The sequence below is a fragment of the Pseudochaenichthys georgianus genome, chromosome 9 (assembly GCF_902827115.2).
Source record: "Pseudochaenichthys georgianus chromosome 9, fPseGeo1.2, whole genome shotgun sequence".
NCBI lineage: Eukaryota > Metazoa > Chordata > Actinopteri > Perciformes > Channichthyidae > Pseudochaenichthys > Pseudochaenichthys georgianus.
The window spans coordinates 26,130,906-26,150,275 of record NC_047511.1 but is presented as its reverse complement, the minus strand read 5'-3'; the positions used below and the strand labels follow the sequence as shown (position 1 = coordinate 26,150,275).

Genomic DNA, 19,370 nt, shown 5'->3' with positions numbered 1-19,370 from the left:
CCAAAAGAGCTGATTCTCTGTCTGATACTTTAGATGAAAATAAGGAGCCACTCCCCACGCCCCTCTGAGAGAGATTTGGTTAAAAAGAACACAATGGTGCTCTAGGAGGAGATTCAGGTGATAAGGGGGGGGGGGGGGGGGGTTACACAAGCCAAAACAATCGTTATGACATCATAAAGTGGCCAACATCTGATCAGCTCATTTTCAGACAGGTTTTTATATAAATGGATCAGGACAAAAAGTGAGCGAATCTTTGTTCCTGAAACTTTCAGAATCTCTTTACACAGAGGGGACACGTGTTGATGTATAGAAGACATGAACAAGTGGATTTTGCATAATATGTGACCTTTATCTTATCTATGCACATTATGCATGTATAGCACATATGTGTGTGTGTGTGTGTGTGTGTGTGTGTGTGTGTGTGTGTGTGTGTGTGTGTGTGTGTGTGTGTTACCTGGCTCTTTTCTACTGAGGCGTTGTGTTTGTCACACATGGGGCTGATCTCCATGCCTCTCTCCCTCTCTCGGTCCCCCTGGGTGAAGAACTCCTCCATGATGCGGTCCGTCCACTGCCGGTACAGCTGGAGAGGCTTAGTGGGGTTACTCAGATCTGCACAGTGCACCATGTTCTGCAGAACCTGGATATAACAAATAAGAGGTTAAAAAAAGGGGGAACATGCCAGCCACATGTTGCATGATTTAGAGCAGAGGGGCTCGTTCAAAGCATCAACAATAGAGACTCTTGCAAACCTGTACAATAAACCTGTACAAAATAAACACTATGTGCATTTTGTACGGCGCTATAATCACTTTAATGTCGAAAATACTCTAACCTATAAATGTCCTAACCTATATTCTTTTAAGGTAACAACACTTCAATGCCATCTACAGTATGTCCCTCACTGAAAATACTGCTACTCCATTTAGCCATGGTTGTGTACCTATTTGTCTTTATTTTTGTGTGCTTTACTTTTTTATTATTTCATGTCTCTTTTTTTTGTATCTGCTATCAACATTTGCAGTAACTGTACATTTCCCTGTTGTGGGACTAATAAAGGATTTCTGAACTAAAAACCCTAAATCATGTGATTTTAATGACATGTTTGGTAAATAGATAATTGGTTAAAGAGGTGAAATACAATACAACTGTTGTGTGGTTTTAACACATGGAGTTCATCTTGGTGAACTTTGATGCAACTCATTTGTGGTTCTGACACAAAATGGAGGAATTTGAGGATGGAGGAAGCTGTGTTGCAAGTAATCAACACATTTAGCTGTGTAGCTTTCTAAAATAACCAAGAGGTACTAATGATGTCTTTTTATACCGAGGTGACATTTGTTTAGAAGCCCAAGTTATCAGAATATTTAAGGGGACCGCAGCAGGGATGCTCCGATCAGGGTTTTTGGGGCAAATCACCGGAATCAGAATCGGCCGATACCGATCGCCGATCCGATCAAATCTGAGATTTGTCACAAATTGTAAAGCACTTACACATCACTGTACACTGTATGCCAAGGCAGGTTTACCATCACCTCTCTGTACGGAGGCTCAGTCATTGGTACACGTTTATTTCTAAAGCTTTGTTGGGTAAACTCCCGTATTATATCTGCTCTCTGATAACACAGAGAGTTGCAAGCAGCTATTGTCTGAGATCACATGATGTAGTCTTGTTAGATGTGCCAAGAGCAAGGACTGTCTTAGGTAAGACAGCTTTTATGTGCGCAGCTCCGCTTGCTTGGAACAATCTTCAGCAAGAATTGAAACTGAGCAATCTCATTCCTCTGCATGTTTTTAAAGCTAGGGTAAATGAAATGCTTGCTGATACAATGGGCACTTGTAAATGTCTATAACTATGTATCCTGTAAATATAATGTATGATGTCCTTTATTGTTTTATGTTTCATGTGGAACCTATATTCTGCAGGTCTCCCTTGAAAAAGAGATCTATGATCTCAAGGGACCAATCTGATTAAATAAAGGTTTGAAATGAAACAGGGTGGGTGGGGGCTATGGGGATCTTCCATTTAAGCTGTGTTGCAAGTAATCAACACATTTAGCCGTGTAGCTTTCTAAAATAACCAAGAGGTACTAATGATGTCTTTTTATACCGAGGTGACATTTGTTTAGAAGCCCAAGTTATCAGAATATTTAAGGGGACCGCAGCAGGGATGCTCCGATCAGGGTTTTTGGGGCCGATCACTGGAATCAGAATCGGCCGATACCGATCGCCGATCCGATCACAGGGTGGGTGGGGGCTATGGGGATCTTCCATTTAAAGTGTTGTATTGTGACTTGTGTAGCAGAGTTTCTGTTAGCCGGTAATTACCGGACTATGACCGGTAATATATGCTGATGTTTAAAACTCAGTTAATGGGGCTCATTTTTATATTGCTTCAGTTTATAATCGTAACAGATCGAAAAGTTCAGATTAATTTTTTCAATAAATGATGCGCAAACAACATACTTATTACATTCAAACAAACTAGTGACCTGACAGTGAAGAATAAACATATTATAACTAGATTAGCTTGTTCCAGAGGTAGATAAAATAGCTAAGTGTGTTCTAACTTGAAGTGTGTGTGTTGCTCCGCTCACCGGTCCGTCACAGCGGGCCGAGCTGCGGCTGTGATCAGGTAGAGCTGCGTGTTCTCCGTCAGCTGATCGTGACCTCTCTCTCTCTCTTTCTGCTTCACACACGTTGCATACCGCTATTTTATTGTCTTTTTAGGACACCTTGAAAAACTACCAGACCGGTGAAGCCATTTTGGCGAGCTTGTTTTGCCGCGCACAGAGAAAAGTCTCTTGTATTTTGCATCATCTGATCGGCTCTCCTGATCGGCCTTTATAGAGAGAGTGAATATCGGCCGATAATGATCGGCGGCCGATCAATCGGAGCATCCCTAGACCGCAGTATTCTTTGAATGCACATGCACATCATTAACAGAGTGGCACACATCTTGTTGTTTCTGATGGTGAACTTTGTCCTGACCTGTATCCTGTCTGAGTAGTTGTCCAGCAGCAGGACACCAGAGCTGGTCACCTTCTTGGTTTCAACCATAGTTTTCAGATCAGCCAGTAGATTCATGTGCTTTGACATGTCTGTTGCTAGCACCTGGGAATTATTGGGGAAAATCATTAGTTATCAATACGAGAAAAAGGTGATGTAATGACATTGGCTTCTTCTTCTTCTCTTTTCACTTACAATGTCAATGACCATCTTTCTCAGAGATTGTCTTTGTTTTTTGGTCAAGTTTTGGAAGATGTCACAGTTCTCCTCTTGTAGAAGTTTGAAACCGACTGCTAGATGGTGGTTTTCCAACACCGACGAGTCATTGTACATCAGCGCCAACTCCGAATCTGCAAGGAGGACACCATCGATCATTTATGTGATTGTTCAAAATTGAAATAACATGAAATTATCAGAATTTTTCCACCATGAAACATGTAATTTCTTTGCCTTGATTATTTTGTAAGAAAATACTACTCAACAAGGTCAAACTTTTCAACAGAATAAGGGATAACTATCTGCTAAAAGGCCTGTCCAAATGTATATGTGCTGCGGTGACGCCTGTATTGTCCATCACTTGCTCTGTGAGAGACATAAGAAACCCCCAGCATGCTTTCTGCTCAGAGGCTTCCCCACTCTGCGTCATCTGAAGGTCCTCTTGCTGTATTTAGATTTTCCATTAAGATGCATTAGTCTTGGCCTCAGTGGAGCAGATGAGCAGAGGGAGAAAGGGGATCCTGCTCTGTCGCTCTGTGGCTGACAGAAGATCAGTCCTAACTAGGATGACTCACACTGCCTTTCCTTCAGGGAATCCCCATTTGGGCTTATGGGAAGCACAACACATTGTGTGTGTTAAGCGTGTGGGACTATGAAGTGCTTTTCAGTTCTCATATGGTATTACTAATACGCTTATGCAACATACATATTTTAAAGTTTAAGGCGATCCTCAGTGCATATCAACTCTGTTTGTTTGTGCTTTCCTCTAAATGTCCAAATCAAGGCCTTGTTTGTGGCCCCTCCGGCCGGGGGCGAGTGAGTCAGTGAAAGCAGAGACATCAGAGGTTCAATCTCTGGCTCGAGGACACTCCAGATACCAGCTCAACTCCATGAACTCTGTAAGCCTACCAGGCTCCGTTCACCCATTAACATCACTGCTCTCAGTAGTATCTACTCATGCAGATAGTTTAGCTGCTTATTTCTTAATTTTACGATATCTTTGTCTCTCTTTGTTTGTCTTTATCTGTCTTTTTGTAATGACTACGACCTCGTTAACCCAACAACATCATACCACATGTCAAACAAAGATTTCCTATGCAGTGTGTTCTACTACATCAATATATTGGGGACATTTATTTTCTCATTAAATCATGTTAGTTTGAATTATGTTGTGTTACAAGGAAAGGGTATTTTTGCGGACGACAATGATCACACCTTTGTACTCCTCTTTCTTGGAATCACTTGTCAAAGCCATCACATACGACAACAAAACAACACAAATGGCTTTTTCCATTCACGTACAGTAAATATGCATCATCTGCTAGGGTGTGTGTGTGCCAGGCTACAGTGTGTGTGCCAGGCTACAGTGTGTGTGTGTGTGTGTGTGTGTGTGTGTGTGTGTGTGTGTGTGTGTGTGTGTGTGTGTGTGTGTGTGTGTGTGTGTGTGTGTGTGCATGTTCCCACCTGGGGATCAGAGTGTGAGTGTGTGCTGCTGTCTGTGAGTACGCACTAATGACACTGCTGAGGCGCTGACGTAGCTGCTAAGCCAGTGCCATATTTAGACTCACTGGTGTTGATGAGGAACTGGTTGGAGACACCAGGATGGTCCACGTCGTGAATTGCACTGGCAAAGATGGCAGCTAGGATCTCAAGGTCTGTGAATACAGCCTGAAACAAAAGAAGCAGGCACAGAGGGGAGCAGGGAGGGCATGAATTAAATTGTTGGACAAAAATATCCATGCAAGTAAGAGCCATCGATTGGACTTTGAGCAGGAGTTTGATGGAAGCTGATTTTAGTGTGGACTACTGTGTGGACTTCTGCTTGGGCATTCGTGTTTATGTCTGTGCAAGTGTACATTGACTTTGTGTGTGTGTGTGTGTGTGTGTGTGTGTGTGTGTGTGTGTGTGTGTGTGTGTGTGTGTGTGTGTGTGTGTGTGTGTGTGTGTGTCTCACCTCGAGGGCAGGGGTGGATAGCAGCACGTGAGTTGACTGGGTGACGTCAGCAGCATGCATGTTGTTATGGTAGGCCACATCACCATGATAATGGTCTTCTAAGGTCATCAGGTATGTTATAAAGGTGTCAAGAGGAATTTTAAATGTTTTTAACAAGTCCCTCTCCTACAAACACAATAACAGGAGATAGAGATCATGGTCAAAACTGTTTCAAGATTCAACAAGCATTCATTTTGTATTAAACGATTAAGAAAAAGGAAAGCAGAGACGGCCCTTACCTGGAATATTGTGTACATCATGACAGTCAGTGGCCGATTCCCAGAGAACTCTGAGACTTTAAAAACATTAAGGCCCCATTTATTCACATGCTCCAGCTCCTGAAACAGGAATTATAGACACAATTAGAAACAAAACATCCCATGTTATATCCTTCTGTTCTTTCATTATTATCAGAACTACCCTAAAGTCAATTTCAGAGAGTGGCTGCATTTATGCGAGTGTCTAACTTATTTCAGTAGTTTGCACACCGTAGCAAGTTCATCCTCAGTTTCCGTTTTGACTCCAAAGCGAGCGATATTAGAGTTTGTGAGGCTGGAGGAGTGTTGCAGCTTTTTCACCCCACTGATCTGAGACATGGGCTTGTTCTTCTTCTCCTTCTCCTTCTGCGTCTGAGGGGTAGGCATCTCCACTTCATGTTGCTTGTCTGGGGTGACGCAGTGAAACAACAGTGGCAAGTAAATATGAGGATGGTGAATACAATTGTTGTTGTTTTGGGTTAATGTTGTTAAGGTTCAACCAGAAAGTTAAACAAGGTTTCAGACAAAAAAATGAATACTGCATGTGTTTTGCCAAGTAAAAAATATGACACCACAGGCTGACGCTGACGCTTGGCACCACATTATTTTCATCCGTCAAGCATAAAGAGATTTGTTTGTTTTGTTTTTTAACCGGTGAGTCTATCATGTGTCATAACTCACCGAGGAAGGTGCTGGAGATGAACTCAGACACCTGGTTCCCAGAGCGGCTCATCTCTGACAGGTGAGTCAGCTCCCTGTTCAACATCCTCTTGAACTGAAAGAGGGACACACGCACACAAACAGAAACACAATTTTAATTGTACCGTAGAGCCATCACATACCTACACTTACTCAAATAAAGATTCCCAAATAATGCAAGGACATGGCAAGCACCATTCAAGAGCCAAAGACACTATGCTCATCATTTGACTGTAACAGTACCCTAAATATATTTGAGGCAAAACATGAGGCCATGAACGGAAAACCCTTGAAACACATTTTCAGGATGGCAGTGAAGAAATCAAATGATTTAATCGGCATGAACTCTCCTGTTGGATGCAGCTGCAAGAGATTTGCAAACATTTCCAATCACATCGCAAGAGCCAGACCCAGGTACGTCACTATTTCTTGACACACAGCAGCTCAAAGGGTTAGGGGTCAGGGAACCCACTTTCCTACTTTCGTTTGTCCAATTTCAGAAGCACTGCCTGCTCCTCCCTGCCTCCCCCTCACCCAATTCTCTCTTTTCTCTTCTGTGTGCCTAATTGAAGTGGCAGACACAAATGTAGCTCTGGGTTTTGATTTGAGGGTCAAACTGATTGACCTCTGCTGCTCTCCCCGAGGTTTCTCCCATTTTTCCCTTTAAACTGGGTTTTCTTCAGAAGTTTTTCCTTGTACGATGTGAGGGTCTAAGGACAGAGGGTGTCGTATTGTCATACTGATATTCTGTACACACTGTGAAGACCACTGAGACAAATGTAACATTTGTGATATTGGGCTATATAAATAAACATTGATTGATTGATTGAAGAGAGAATGCTTGAAATCCGGGATCTTCCAAGATGAGTTACGAAACGAAAAGACAAAAAAACAACAACAACGCCACTGCATTTTGTAAATCATTCTGGCTTTGTACCAAATGCATAATTTATGTATATTGATTAAGTATATATATATATCAATATTGATCACTTAAAATAGGCCATTACAACACTGCAGAATGCTTACTGCGCAATTGAGTATTGACATTCTATTGAATAACACCCACAGGCATTCATTAGGTGGCTTTTTAAAATGGACACCCAAGAGGCAAAGCACCATCTGTAGTGTGCTTTTTTCAGCTAATAAGAGCCAATAGAGTAGAAAAGCGACAAATGCACGTCATGTGCAGATGTATTTACTTGACACATAATTATTAAAACAAGTAAATTAAATGGCAGTGAGATACAATCACTGTTATAAATTTAAGAAAAAAAGATCTCTGTTTAATTACAAATTGCAGCCATCATAACATAAAGAAATGTGCGAGCAACTCAACAACCCAGAGGATCTAAAACAAGTCTAAAAGTGACTGTATTATTCCAAGTAGCAGGGCAATTGTGGCATACAAAAACACATGAAATGAGCAGGAAGTAGTACAAATGTTTGTGCTTTAAAATGCAAATTCACTTAAAAAGTGAACTACATATGTTTATTTTCTTTGCTCCAAACAGTTTAGGCGTTCTAAAGTTTAGGCGTTCTAAAATGGATGATGGATCCAGAAATGTCACACCTTTAAAGCATTGTTCAACGAGTGGGCGAGGAGCTCCAACATATAACCCTGCTTCCAAATCTGTGTCAAGGATTAACCTCAGTAACAAAAAAACACTTCCACTCCCTGGAAAATAATTAAAACAATCATATTAAAATAGGGGGTGGTAAAAAATACCTGAATAATTAATTACATTTGACCAATCGGAGACAACCTCTTACCTTTATATATCCCCAGGACACAGAGCGTAGATAATTAGCTTCAGGCATGTTGACAAATTAACAAAATAGATCCACAAAGGTTCAGGTTTACAGCCAAGAATATAGTTTGGATGATGAAAACGCTAGCGAACGAAAACAGTCCGCAGCTGTGGCCAGTAAAAGACTTCAACCTGAAGAGCCTTCAGAGCTACGTTTAATGTCCATAAATGAAGCATCATATTCCTGTGCTGCAAATATCCACAGAAGTGAGCCCATGTTGCAGAAAGCAGAGGAGAAGAAGCTTCTGAGAGAGGAAACATGCAGCAATCCAAAAATCCAATGAGAGCATATCGCGACCACACACACTGAGATCCACATGACATGTGCATGCGCACGCGCACACACACACACACACACACACACACACACACACACACACACACACACACACACACACACACACACACACACACACACACACACACACACACACACACACACACACACACACACACACACACACACATATACAGGACACACTGCTGAGGTGGTGAATAATTGATGATGGTGCGGATGCTTGGTAGATGCCAAAGCACCAGGACAGCAAAATAAATTCTGTCAACAGCTCCTGCCTCTGTGTGTATGACACTAGCTCTCATGTGAAGAGCACAGGCTGCTTCTCTCACTCTGGCCCAATTCCAAACCGCACCCTACACCCTACCCACTCCGTGACGGAGTGAACTCCGTGGAGTGATACTCGCAGCTGAACGAGGCTCCCTCCTGTCAGATGGAGGGAGTAAATACAGCGGCAAGCCCGGTAGAAACAGGAAATGCCATAACTGTATGTAACAACGGTTTCAAATCAGCATCTGTTGGACAACAATTTTAAATGATTAACTAAAATAAAACTCCAAACATCTTTAATTGTGTTTTTGTAAAGCTCTTTTAGTTTTAAACCTGATTTGTATAAGCTTCTTAGTTTTTGCAACAGTCTGTAATATGAGGTTATCATGAGGTTATTAACATCGCAATTTATCAGTGGATGTTTGCTGGAACTACTTGTACACAGCTTGTTTCATGGCGGACACACCCAGCGTTGAGTCCGGTCATGTAGGGCAGCAGGTGAAGTCAGCACCGATGCAGACTCGCTGTTTGAGGGCTTGATAACCCACTCCCCCTCCACACTCGTTGGTTTGGAACAGCACTTAATGTGGCGGACACTACACGCAAACGCAGGGGTAGTGTGTAGGGGTAGGGTGTAGGGGGGTGGTTTGGAATTGGGCTTCTGTCACACAACAGCAGCAAATCAGGGCCCAGATATGGAAGAGTGTGAGCTCATCATCACCTCTAATGGCGCGTTTCCACTGCAGGCCTCGCTCGGCCTCGCTCGGTTTGGTTAGGCCTTATTAGGCCCGGCTCACTTTAATGCTGCGCTTCCATTACAGTTTAGGAACTGGGGTAGTTACTATAGTAACGCAGTGTAGGCGGAGCCGTGACGTCATCTTCAATGAGCGCCCCAAAAAACAACACAGCCGTTAGCTCTTAGCACTCAGAGCTCACAGCTCTTCATATCTGTTCAGAAACTAGACAAGCCCGGGGCTACTTTTTCACCTTTTTTCCGGCCCGACTAAATCGTGGTTCTAGGGCCAGGAACAACCAGGCTGAGTCGGGCTGAGTATGCTAAACTAGAGAGAGAATCGCTGGCAAGTACTCAAGTTGTAAAAAGAAATCAGGGGGGGATGGTGGATTTTATCATATGGGGACATAATTTGTGCTGATAACCCGCCGAGGGTGGGAGACCAACCAGCATAAAGATAATTATTATACTCCTAAAACAACATGCATGTTATGGATGTTCAGATACTTCTTTCATTGCTCTTGACCAAGGCACCTCAGAATCAGAGTCGGTCCCCGGGCTGCCATGGCACCACTAACATTTAGGGTCAAATGCAGAGCATTTAGTGCAAAATCTTTTTTTCACTTTAATTTAAAGGGGGGGAGGGGATACAAAAATGTGGTTATAATGGAAGTCTATGGTACAAATCGTGTACTGTAGGTTAACAGTCCCTCATTTATTATTCAGATGGATCAACTGATTATACTAATAATAAAGTCAAAATAGTTTTTAGAATATTGAATTATAGTGTATTTTTTCAAAAAAGCAGTTACTGGTATACGATCAAAACTGGTATCTAAAGGGTTACATTTGTATCGTAATTAATGAAATCATTATGTAAATTAAACACTTGGAAAAATTGGAAAAATATTGATCCGTCATCATTTTATTGCAGTTCAAATACAAATATTTTATGTTAACATTCCCAATGTTACTTTTTTTAACAGGGCATTAAGTGCAAATTGAAATTGTTTACAAAATATGAAAATATTAAAAGATTATACAAAATAGGATCAATGTTGTCAATGGCTGCCTACTCCACTCTCCCCCATCTCATAGAAGTTTCCAAAGATGTTCATAATCATGCTTTTTGGTCTCAATTTTTCTGGCTCTTGCTTTCGGATTGTTAGCTAAGCAATGGCTTTGAAGCCAAGTCTTGACATATACCTCTGGTCTGAACTTGTTCAGTGGAGGGCCAACACACTTGATGAAAAGCAAGGCTGACATGCTTTTCACCTCTAGGGAGCTTCTAGTTGTGGTTAAAATGTTCATCTGATTAAACCCACGTTCACACTCAGCTGTGGAGATGACCAGAGTGTTCACTGCTTGAAGGATGGGTTTCAGCTCTTCTGGTGCTGGTGGTATCATTTCATCAACAGTTTTGAGTCTTACCAGCTAGCTAACACGAGAAAAACGTATAACTCCAAACTAAGTTGTTATTGCTGCTTAAGTCCATAGATTCCACCTTTGGTGACTAAAGTAGTGAGTACTGACTAAGATTACTGACTCTTGACTTACCTGAAATGTTATTTTTAGTATTTTTAAATATGAAGTCCCTCAGATCGCGATGTCCTCCTGGTCGCTTGGCCATTGTGATGACCGTTACCTGCGCTTCTGGCATCGATCAAACAGGAGCATCACGGCGCCCTCTAGGGCACTCGCATAGTATAGCGTCAGTGACTTGGTAAAAATGTCATTGCTCCCTCGCCCACAGTATTTTACTCAAAATGCGCTAAATTAATGTTGAAATAGCAGTAATACCAGTGCCACGTTCATTGATAAAATTACATAAGGGATGGAAAGGGGGAATGGCAGTTTTAGAATGGGGATGATTTTGACCGTTTTTATTTCAGGGGGGATGCCATCCCCCCTCAACTCGAGTACTGAACTACAACAAGATGAACATATTTGACCGTGATTTAATTGTAATACACGTTTCAAAATGATGCCGAAGTAACAACATACTGATACCGGTTAGTAAAAACGATGAATTAATGCTTTGACAAGTCTGCAGACAGACGGCAGGCGAAAAATCCTTTTAAAATGCGTGCTTTCTAAATGGAGCTTGGCTAAGCTAACGTTATATATGCTCCGATCGTCCACACTCACAACAACGGCCTATACAGACATAAATAAACCAGCGACTGTATTCGCCATGACACAGGCAGTCTGTGGTTTGTACATGTTTAACTTTTGTCTAGTTTCTGAACAGATATGAAGAGCTGTGAGCTTTAAGAGCTAACAGCTGTGTTGTTTTTTGGGGCGCTCATTGAAGATGACGTCACGGCTCCGCCTACACTGCGTTACTATAGTAACTACCCCAGTTCCTAAACTGTAATGGAAGCGCAGCATTAAAGTGAGCCGGGCCTAATAAGGCCTAACCAAACCGAGTGAGGCCTGCAGTGGAAACGCGCCATTAGTCACCTGCTGTGTGATTGGCTTGGACCAAAGTCAGTGGAAAATGTACTGCTTCACTTTCCTTCCATTCCTGTAGTGCAGGAAGAAGTGGCTTTGCATTTGTATGTGTGTGTACGTCACACAGTATATGTTTTTGTTGTGTGTAGGCAACACGTGTTTACATAACATGGCATGGTTTGTGAGTGTATGCTTTTGAATGACTGACCTAACCCTGTTTGTAGTATGATGAACAAGAACACGTTACCTCATCCAACATGATACAACACTGAGGTCAGCTTTTAGTGCTCATGCGAGATGAGTCACAGAAACATCACTATTGAAATGATGTTCTTCATGAAAAACAATTAATCCTGCAAAAAGAGCGAGCGTCACCGTTATCTGAAAGCACTGTTTCCACACAGGCTGCTGTGTGTCACTGAGCTCAAGAGGTTGTTGCTTTAGTTGCAAACAATGATCATGGACGCTGATTGAAAGAGAAGTTTGAATGGAGCTGTATCATCAGTAACAGTACGAATGGTTCTCTTATGAAAAAAAAAACCGTGAGCAAAAACAAATCATATTTACCTATTTCTACTGCCATTTGGCTATCTTCCATTTTCATGGGATTGCATTTTATAAGATCCTTTTCAAGAATATAAAAGAAACTAAAGTACAAATCATACATTAAGCTCAGTAAAGCCAAGCCGGAAAATATGTATATTATATAATCAATATTATAAAAATATTGATTATAGCCGCTGTAATGATGGCGGGGCATTATGCCTTTAAATCAAAAAATATAATAATTTTAGAATAAAAAAGACAGTTTTTGATTCTAAATGTATTTTGAATGTACAGTTCTTCTTTATTTCTCTTAGTGTGTGTGTGCGCGCATCTGTGCACATGCATGTGTCATGTAATGGTCCAGCAGCTACATGGATTGAAAAGGGACCAAACCTGTCTCAGCTTACTTCTCACCCCACCTCCACACTCATCCTGGTACTTTGAGTAATTTACAGCTACACTGGAGCAGATGAGACTGACATCCAGTAGCTTTGATTGACTCTGAGCCAAGCAGGCCACCACAGGCCCAGGCCCAGGCCCAGGCCCAGGCCCAGACACACACACACACACACACACACACACACACACACACACACACACACACACACACACACACACACACACACACACACACACACACACACACACACACACACACACACACACACACACACACACACACACACACACACACACACACACACACACACACACACACACACACACACACACACACACACACACACACACACACACCCTTCCTTCCTTTCCACACATGCTCCCTCTCTGTCACATACACATATTGATGGCTAAGCACAGAGGTGTGAACACAAACTATCGGATAGGAATTGGAAAGTGTCACACCAAGCTAAGCTGTGACTTGTGTGTAATTCGTTTTTCGAGTGACCAAAAATATCCACTCCCTGCTGTAAATAGCCCACGACACCTCCAGAGCTCCGTAGAATTTCTTTCTTTTTAAACAGTTCACATTTATTATGGTGGCGACGCCCCCCCCTCCCTACAGAAGACCAGGGACTTTAATTGCTGTCCCACTGACTGACAAGTGTATTTGTTTTCCAAGTATGACCCTAACAAAATATGGAGAAGGAAATATAGAGTATGTAAGAAGTTAAATGGTAATTGTAAGGAAGAAAAAAAACTAAATTATTGTATGTATCTTAAACTATTAAGATACATAGATTAAAGAAAAAGAAATCCAACCCTCAGTAAAAAAAATCAAAACGATAAAACCTATCAGCTACTTAAGAATCACTTTGACTTGCATGTATGAGACTGAGAATTAAAACAGACTTATGACACAATTTAGACAAATAAATCTAACTTTAGGGACACAGCAGTGATCAAGTGGACACCAAGTATTTTTGAGCTGAGGCCTTAAAACTATTGTTTCTACCCTAAGTGGGTCCAAGCAGTGAATCAAGAGTATCTTCCTATTCTTACTGTCCTAAATGATTAGACCATGAAGAGACTGAACACTTGACCGGTTACATTGTTCCTGAGGCCGAGCAAGAGGAAGACCAGTCGCTGATTCTGGAAACTCCGACACATACACAACAAGAACATCCTAAACAAGAGCCACCAGATAAACCACCAGTGCAATGCTCGGCTAAAGAGATACATTCATCTCAAAATAAATATGAGAGGTATAATGAATTGTACTACATTTCTAAGAAGGGTGTCAACATTTGTTTGTATCATAATATGATAGGATACATATTCTTTGGACAGTGATACAATATCAGTTTATATCACAAAGTCTGACAACATGGGGTTTATATTTTAAATCAATTCAGGGGCATGTGGTCAATAGAGACTGTTTCATTAATATCAACTCACAAAAAGTTAACTAAATCATAATTTGACAGTTGTATTACTGGGCTCTGTAAAAAACAGGTATCCTTGGAAGGAGATGTTGACACGGATGAACCCTTGTTTGTTGAGTATGTGTATCAGCTGCTGTGTAATACTAAACATGTATTCTCTCCATAGTTTGAGTTCCTTTTAGGCAAACAGTTATGTCACCTTGTTTGACCTACTGTTATAACTGCCCCTGACGCTGAAAAGTAGAGATGACATACACTATTTCTCTAGATAATGTTAGAATCTGATTGGGGTCATTACTTGGGGACATGAAAAGCAGAACTAACTGCACAGCTTCCACAGAGTAAACAACCAACAAATGTGACCGCTAAACGACACTGCTCAAGCAAAGGTAGAGGTGGTGACTTTCACAGGAAACAGTGGAAATGAGAGCACTTTCTTTAGTAACTCAATTCAATTTACATCAAGGGTATTCCATGTTATTGTTTCTTTCTAATCTCAATTCTTCCTTTAACGATGAATAGCTTGTGTTGATTGTTCAACGTAAAATAAAAGTGTGCAGGATACAGACACAAAACAGAGACTATGTGTGGAGTATGTAATCACTGTATGTCCTATGTAATGATGTGTATGTTGCTGGAGTGAGAGAGCAGGCTGGTTGGGCCTTTAGCTGTTGCCATGACAACCAGAGATAGCTGTCCTGGTAAGCAATAGTGAGACAGAGCGTGTTACAGGTTTTTACTTATTTAAAAAAAAAAAAAATCCCTTTTAAATTAAGCAGATGTCCGGGTCATGCATGTGATGGTAACATCAGCAATGTGTGTGTGTGTGTGTTTGTGTGATATTCCTTTGTCTGTCTGTCCTCCCTGCCTCTGCTCTCCATCCATCCCCCATCCTGTGACATCACAGTATGTGACATCACCAGAGCCGATCAGCATTCAGAGTGGCATAGCAGCCTCCCTCTTTCTCCACACACACACACACACACACACACACACACACACACACACACACACACACACACACACACACACACACACACACACACACACACACACACACACACACACACACACACACACACACACACACACACACACACACACACACACACACACACAACGATACGATCACTAACACACAAAAAATAGACGACAAAAAGTCCTATGTCCCTATTGATGGTATAAGACTGAAAACGGCATCAAAATAAATAAACATAAATATAAACAACCAAATAATGAATTCATGAGATATTAGCGAGTCAGGTCGGTTTGATATACACCTGACAAATGAACAAGGAAAAGGGCTTTATGGCAATGGACCACACCACACACAGAGGAGGAAATGTCTATTAAATATTGTAATACAGCCAATAAAATATATAAAATCAACAATCTTTAATGTGTTAAATCTCTCTGCTCTGGGAAATGTTTATAAAGTTGAGCTGCTAATCAGCATTATCTGTCATTTAACAATTAACACTGTTTCTCTGCTGCTGACTGACCAAACAGTATATTACATAGAGATCATTTGCATTCTATATTTCTTCATTTATGAATGGCTGTATTTGTAGATACTAACAAAAAAAGTCAAATGTATTATTACTTATAAGAACTCAACCTCATGAGAGGACCTGAAGTTATCCTTTAATGAAACAATGCTGTTTACAGCCATGTTCCAGATGTTAATGACAACCACAAATACTTTTTAAACCTGTAACAAACATAGATAACATATATGTGCTGTTTTCATCAGCAACAAAACAGACCCCAGTGAATCCTGGGTAGAAGTTTTGGAAAATGTTTGAATAAATAACACTGGAAGTGCATTCACACAATTGGGGAATTCAAGTCTTGCCGAAGAAAATCCTACAAAGTCCTACAGATGCCGACATGCTTGCCACCAGAAAGAAACTTAACGAGTTGTTATAAACTTTTTGTTGTGATGCTTACCTTGTTGGAGGCCATCTCGCTGACGGAGTGTCTTGTCTGCAGCGTCTCCAGCTGGTCCAGACACCAGTCCAGCTCCTCCAGGGTCTCAGTGGCCAGTTTCTGGTAGGCCTCCTCTGCAGGGGCAAGACAGGAGGGCAAGGGGTCAGTATGGGCCCGCTTCAGAGGGCTAGGGGACGGTCCAGGCCCGGCGTCTCCCACCCCACATACAGCTAAGCTGGGATACCCCGAGTAGACACATGGGTGACTCTTCATACTGGACAGGTGGGCCAGCTGCGGGCCTGGGGGGGGGGGGGGGGGGTCCTGTGTCCTGACCCACAGAGGAGCAGTCACAGGTCAGCGGGGGCAGAGCTTGCTGATTCCCTTGGAGAAAAAAACCTCCTGTGCAGTCCTACAGTTCAAATCCTGGATTCTTCCTTTAAGAGTGAGTTAGATACAATCCCAGGGAGGACAGTAAAGGTGATAGATGGCAAACAGCCGCCCCTGAGCCAGTTCTGGGTGTCCAAATAAATGTTAACAGGAAGAGGGTCACAGCAGAGAATACAGAGGTAACCCACAGAGAAAAAGGAGAACAAGCAATTTCTCAGATATTCACCATATCCCATACAGAGCACATATATCACAGTCAGTGATCTAGGTGTGTAAGGTTTTCACTATTATTCATAAGAGAGATGTAATTCCAGTCATGTAGCAGGATGAACAGCAGTCTGCTTAGCAGGCCCATGTCTGCTATAGGCGGGATGGAGGGAAGACAGGGGAGGTGGAAAAGAGGATCAGAACCAGTCAAGATCCACGTCAATACTGTCCAGCGAGGAACACACACCAGATTGCTCACAGCATCCTGACATGGTGAACGAATTTAAAGACATCCAAAACACACACGGACGCATTCAGACACACACATGCATACACACACTGACACAAGACAAATTGCTAACCAAAACACATCATCATTTTGTCCTCTTAGCCTCTCTGCTAATGAAAATATCCATGGTGTCCGGGAAGCAAAGGGTATAATCCGGTGTGTTTTTAGGATAGTTTCCTATAGATGCTCTGTGTATAGGGGGTGGGCTTCTGTTGCTTCGGCGTCCCTGGTAGCCAAACGTGCTACTCTCCCCAAGCTGTACCTAAAGCCTGAGAGGACTGCACTGTGGATGGGGAAGGGAGAGTGAGAAATTGTGGACTGGAATAAAAGAGGAGTAGAGGCAGAGCTAGGAGCTCTATGTGTGCCCGCATGCTAATATGTGTTCAGCATACAAATCCACCAAAACAGAGGTAAACAAGTAGATTGCTGACGATATGGTAAAGATGGCAGAGCGTTAGCCCTACATCAAAGCATCCTTTGGTTACTTTTTATCATAAATGTAAGACATGCATCCCTCAAAGTCAGCCTATGTTGAAAGAAAAGGTCACCTTGTCAGAAGCTAATTAATATTGATGCCTTGACTAATTTGGGAAAGCACAGGCTCTTAATGCTATGTGATCTGTGATCTAGGGGGGTCCCTTTAACTGTAATTCAGTTACAGCTAATGTGACATATAGAGAAAGCAGATTACAATCACATGATGTCATTTCAGCTAAATGTACATTTTCAGTCCATTAGACCCCCTCAAAGACACCTATAACTATGCACACCACTTTTATATCAAGGCATGACTATTTAGTGTATAAGCATGACCATCTCTTAACCTCTCTTTTTCAATATCCCCCCTATTGTCTTTGACAAATCCCCCCTCCTCCTCACACTCCTTGTTTCCTCCGCTGATCTCTGAAATACCTTCATCCTCCCTCTTTTGTATCCCTTCTGTCTCTCTCCTCTTTCTTTCTCTCAGTCTCCCTTTCTCTCTCTGTCTCTCTCCCTGGTGTGGTGTCAGTGGCTGGGGTGCTACTCTTTCTGACAGCAACTGCACTGACGTCAATGACATTCTTCTCATGCTTAGTGCGACATCAGACACCGGCGCTCGGAGAGGCCACTCTGCTGCACAGACGCAGGGCTGCAGCCAAACTATGTACCGGAGCAGCTCGGCAGTGAAGTCGGACTGTGAGAGGAAGGACATGAGAGAGAAGGAGAGAAATATGCAGAGAGGGGAGGCTGGACTATAAAGAAATCACATTGATGTGATATCAGTTGTTATGCTTACTTGTATATGTTCTGCAGCTTTAGTTATGGTTTAAGATATCATGTGTAAATTATAAAAAACCCATAACATACCTACCAACCTGATGCAATGGTTAATTTGATAATGCTTTTTTAAATGTTTTAAATATTTCTTTAAACCTATGTTGTGGGGATTCAAATGATAAGGATGAAAGAGAAAGGACAATCTTGGCACTATGCCCCATATGGATAAAGAAAGAACTGTTCATCCTAAATCATCTAATAGATTTGAAGAGGCCTGGGACATAAATAAATATAATATCCTATTTTTCTGGGAACTTAAATTATTACAATTATAAGCCCTGTTTTTTCATATAAAGTACAAGATGCAATATCTAGAGAGAGAGAGAGAGAGAGAGAGGAGTAATTCAGAGTAGTGGCCTCACTCATATTAATGTCATATCTAGAATATAAACCAACAGTTTAAAAGACTGCAATAACATTTCGGATTGAGAGTATGGGATGTTCAATGTTAAAACATAAATTGAAACTTTGTAGCATGAGTTTTCATCCTGTTTGCTAGTCACATGCTCAATGATTATGCCTCAAGTTGTAAATAAAAATATAAAATGGCTCCAAAAGATCTTCTTCATATGAACAGTGAGTCCATAACAGATGACAGACAAATGTGAAGCAGAGAGGATGGCAGTGGGATGAGCACATATAGGAAAGTAGAAAAAGAGTAAAGGCGCCTACAGTACATGTAATCCTTTTTTAATTCACTAGTAATCCATCAATGACTGATTTACTAAATGACTTTTACCTATTCTCCCGTAAGTGTCTTTATCTGCAAGATGACTCAGTCAACGCCTCAGCAAACCTTTGCATTACAAGTAGTCAATACTCTCAAACAATCATGCTCATGACTCAAAGCTGTCACCAGTTTATGGCAGGGCACATAATGGCTGCACACCAGTATGATTGTGTTCTAAATATAGCACAATGTCACCAGGTTCTAATATATAAGCAGAGGAGATGTATTAGGATAGAATGTGATCCTTGTGAGGAATTCCAAGATCAAAAACATATTTTTATACAACATACATAGGTCAAATAATTGTTTTTACCCCACTGTAAAATATGCACATACTGCATGTGTGTTTGTATTTGATTGTTTGTGTGAAACGCCTTAATAATGCTA

General features: G+C 41.6%; 1 protein-coding gene across 5 annotated transcripts in view; it reads right to left on the bottom strand.

The window, feature by feature from the left end:
• Window positions 1–19,370, bottom strand: part of pde4d (phosphodiesterase 4D, cAMP-specific) — a 254,346-nt gene that overhangs the window by 4,257 nt on the left and 230,719 nt on the right. For 4 of the 5 annotated variants that reach the window (XM_034090876.2, XM_071204369.1, XM_071204370.1 and 1 more), the window contains 9 exons: window positions 16,075–16,187; window positions 6,154–6,247; window positions 5,704–5,879; window positions 5,455–5,553; window positions 5,177–5,341; window positions 4,791–4,890; window positions 3,202–3,356; window positions 2,989–3,111; window positions 455–637 (listed from right to left, as the gene is read on the bottom strand). In XM_034090876.2, coding sequence (XP_033946767.2) covers window positions 455–637; window positions 2,989–3,111; window positions 3,202–3,356; window positions 4,791–4,890; window positions 5,177–5,341; window positions 5,455–5,553; window positions 5,704–5,879; window positions 6,154–6,247; window positions 16,075–16,187 — 1,208 coding nt within the window. Of the gene's footprint in view, window positions 1–454; window positions 638–2,988; window positions 3,112–3,201; window positions 3,357–4,790; window positions 4,891–5,176; window positions 5,342–5,454; window positions 5,554–5,703; window positions 5,880–6,153; window positions 6,248–7,944; window positions 8,310–16,074; window positions 16,188–19,370 lie in introns of those variants that run through there. The other variant, XM_034090878.2, reaches the window with a different exon arrangement.